Genomic DNA, 1,215 nt, shown 5'->3' on the forward strand with positions numbered 1-1,215 from the left:
CGGGCAGGCGCAGGCAACCGCGCTCCAGCGCCCGCAGCGTCCAGTAATCCATGTTCAGCCGCTCATAGAAATAGCAGACAATGACACAGGTGGCGGGGACAGTGTAGAGGATGGAGAAGACCCCGATCTTCACCATCAGTTTCTCCAGCTTCTCTGTGTTGGTGCCGCCCGTCTTCATGATCTTCCGGATGTGGAAGAGGGCAACGAAGCCAGTGAGAATGAAGGAGGTGCCGATGACTAGGTAGCAGGAGAGGGGGATGAGGACAAAGCCGGTCAGGGCGCTGACGTCCATGCTCCCCACATAGCACAGCCCTGTGAGCTCATCCCCTGCTACCTTCCGCATGGTGAGGATGACAATGGTCTTCATGGCTGGGATGCCCCAGGCGGCCATGTGGAAGTAGCTGCTGTGGGCCTCGATGGCCTCATGTCCCCACTTCTTCCCGGCAGCCAGGAACCAGGTGAGGGTGAGGACAACCCACCAGAGAGAGCTAGCCATGCCGAAATAGTAGAGGATGAGGAAGACAATGGTGCAGCCTGTGCTCTCCAGCCCCTCCTGGATGATGTAGAGCTCACCATTCTCCCGGTCGCAGGCGATGTTCTCGGCCCCGGCCACAGAGCGGATGATGAAGGCCACAGAGTAGACGTTGTAGCACATGGAGAGGAAAATGATGGGCCTCTCAGGGTACTGGAAGCGGTGGGGGTCAAGCAGAAAAGTGAGGACGGTGAAGGCAGTGGAGACAAAGCAGAGGGTGGACCAGACAGCCATCCAGATGAAGGCGAAGTCCTTGTCCTCCCGGGACCAGTACACATCCACCCCGGGGGAGCACCTGGGTGCACACGAGAGGCTCTTCTCCACGTACTGGAACTTCTCAGGGTTGTCACAGGCCCCCAGTCCATTGGGTCCCTGTCCCTCAGTAGCTGTGCCAGGTGGCCAGGGCCGGGGGGCCACGGGCAGCATCCCCTGTCCCTTATGTGGCTCGGCAGCCGAGGCATTTTCAGGGGCCTCCATGCAGAGGGCATTGGGGTCGTTCTTGGTGGGCAACCTGCCGCAGTCAAGTGACTCAGGCCAGCCGAAATTGAACTGTTCCATGATGGGGACGCACTTGTGGCGGGCCTGCTCACACATGGGGCGGCAGGCAGGGATGCTGGCGCTCACCTGGTCAGTGCACATGGGTGCGTAGAGGGAACAGAGGAAGAAGCACAGGTGAACGTGGC

At 60.1% G+C, this 1,215-nt stretch overlaps 1 protein-coding gene across 1 annotated transcript in view; it reads right to left on the reverse strand.

The window, feature by feature from the left end:
- The window catches only part of FZD9 (frizzled class receptor 9), a 1,844-nt gene extending 635 nt beyond the window's left edge, over window positions 1-1,209 (reverse strand). Inside the window, exon 1 of the mRNA XM_008636726.2 lies at window positions 6-1,209. Within this exon, the coding sequence (XP_008634948.2) occupies window positions 6-1,171 (1,166 nt within the window). The 5' untranslated portion in view covers window positions 1,172-1,209. The remainder of the gene's footprint in view (window positions 1-5) is intronic.
- Window positions 1,210-1,215: the final 6 nt, after the last annotated feature.

Source organism: Corvus brachyrhynchos, unplaced genomic scaffold (assembly GCF_000691975.1).
Source record: "Corvus brachyrhynchos isolate BGI_N302 unplaced genomic scaffold, ASM69197v1 scaffold137, whole genome shotgun sequence".
Taxonomy (NCBI): domain Eukaryota; kingdom Metazoa; phylum Chordata; class Aves; order Passeriformes; family Corvidae; genus Corvus; species Corvus brachyrhynchos.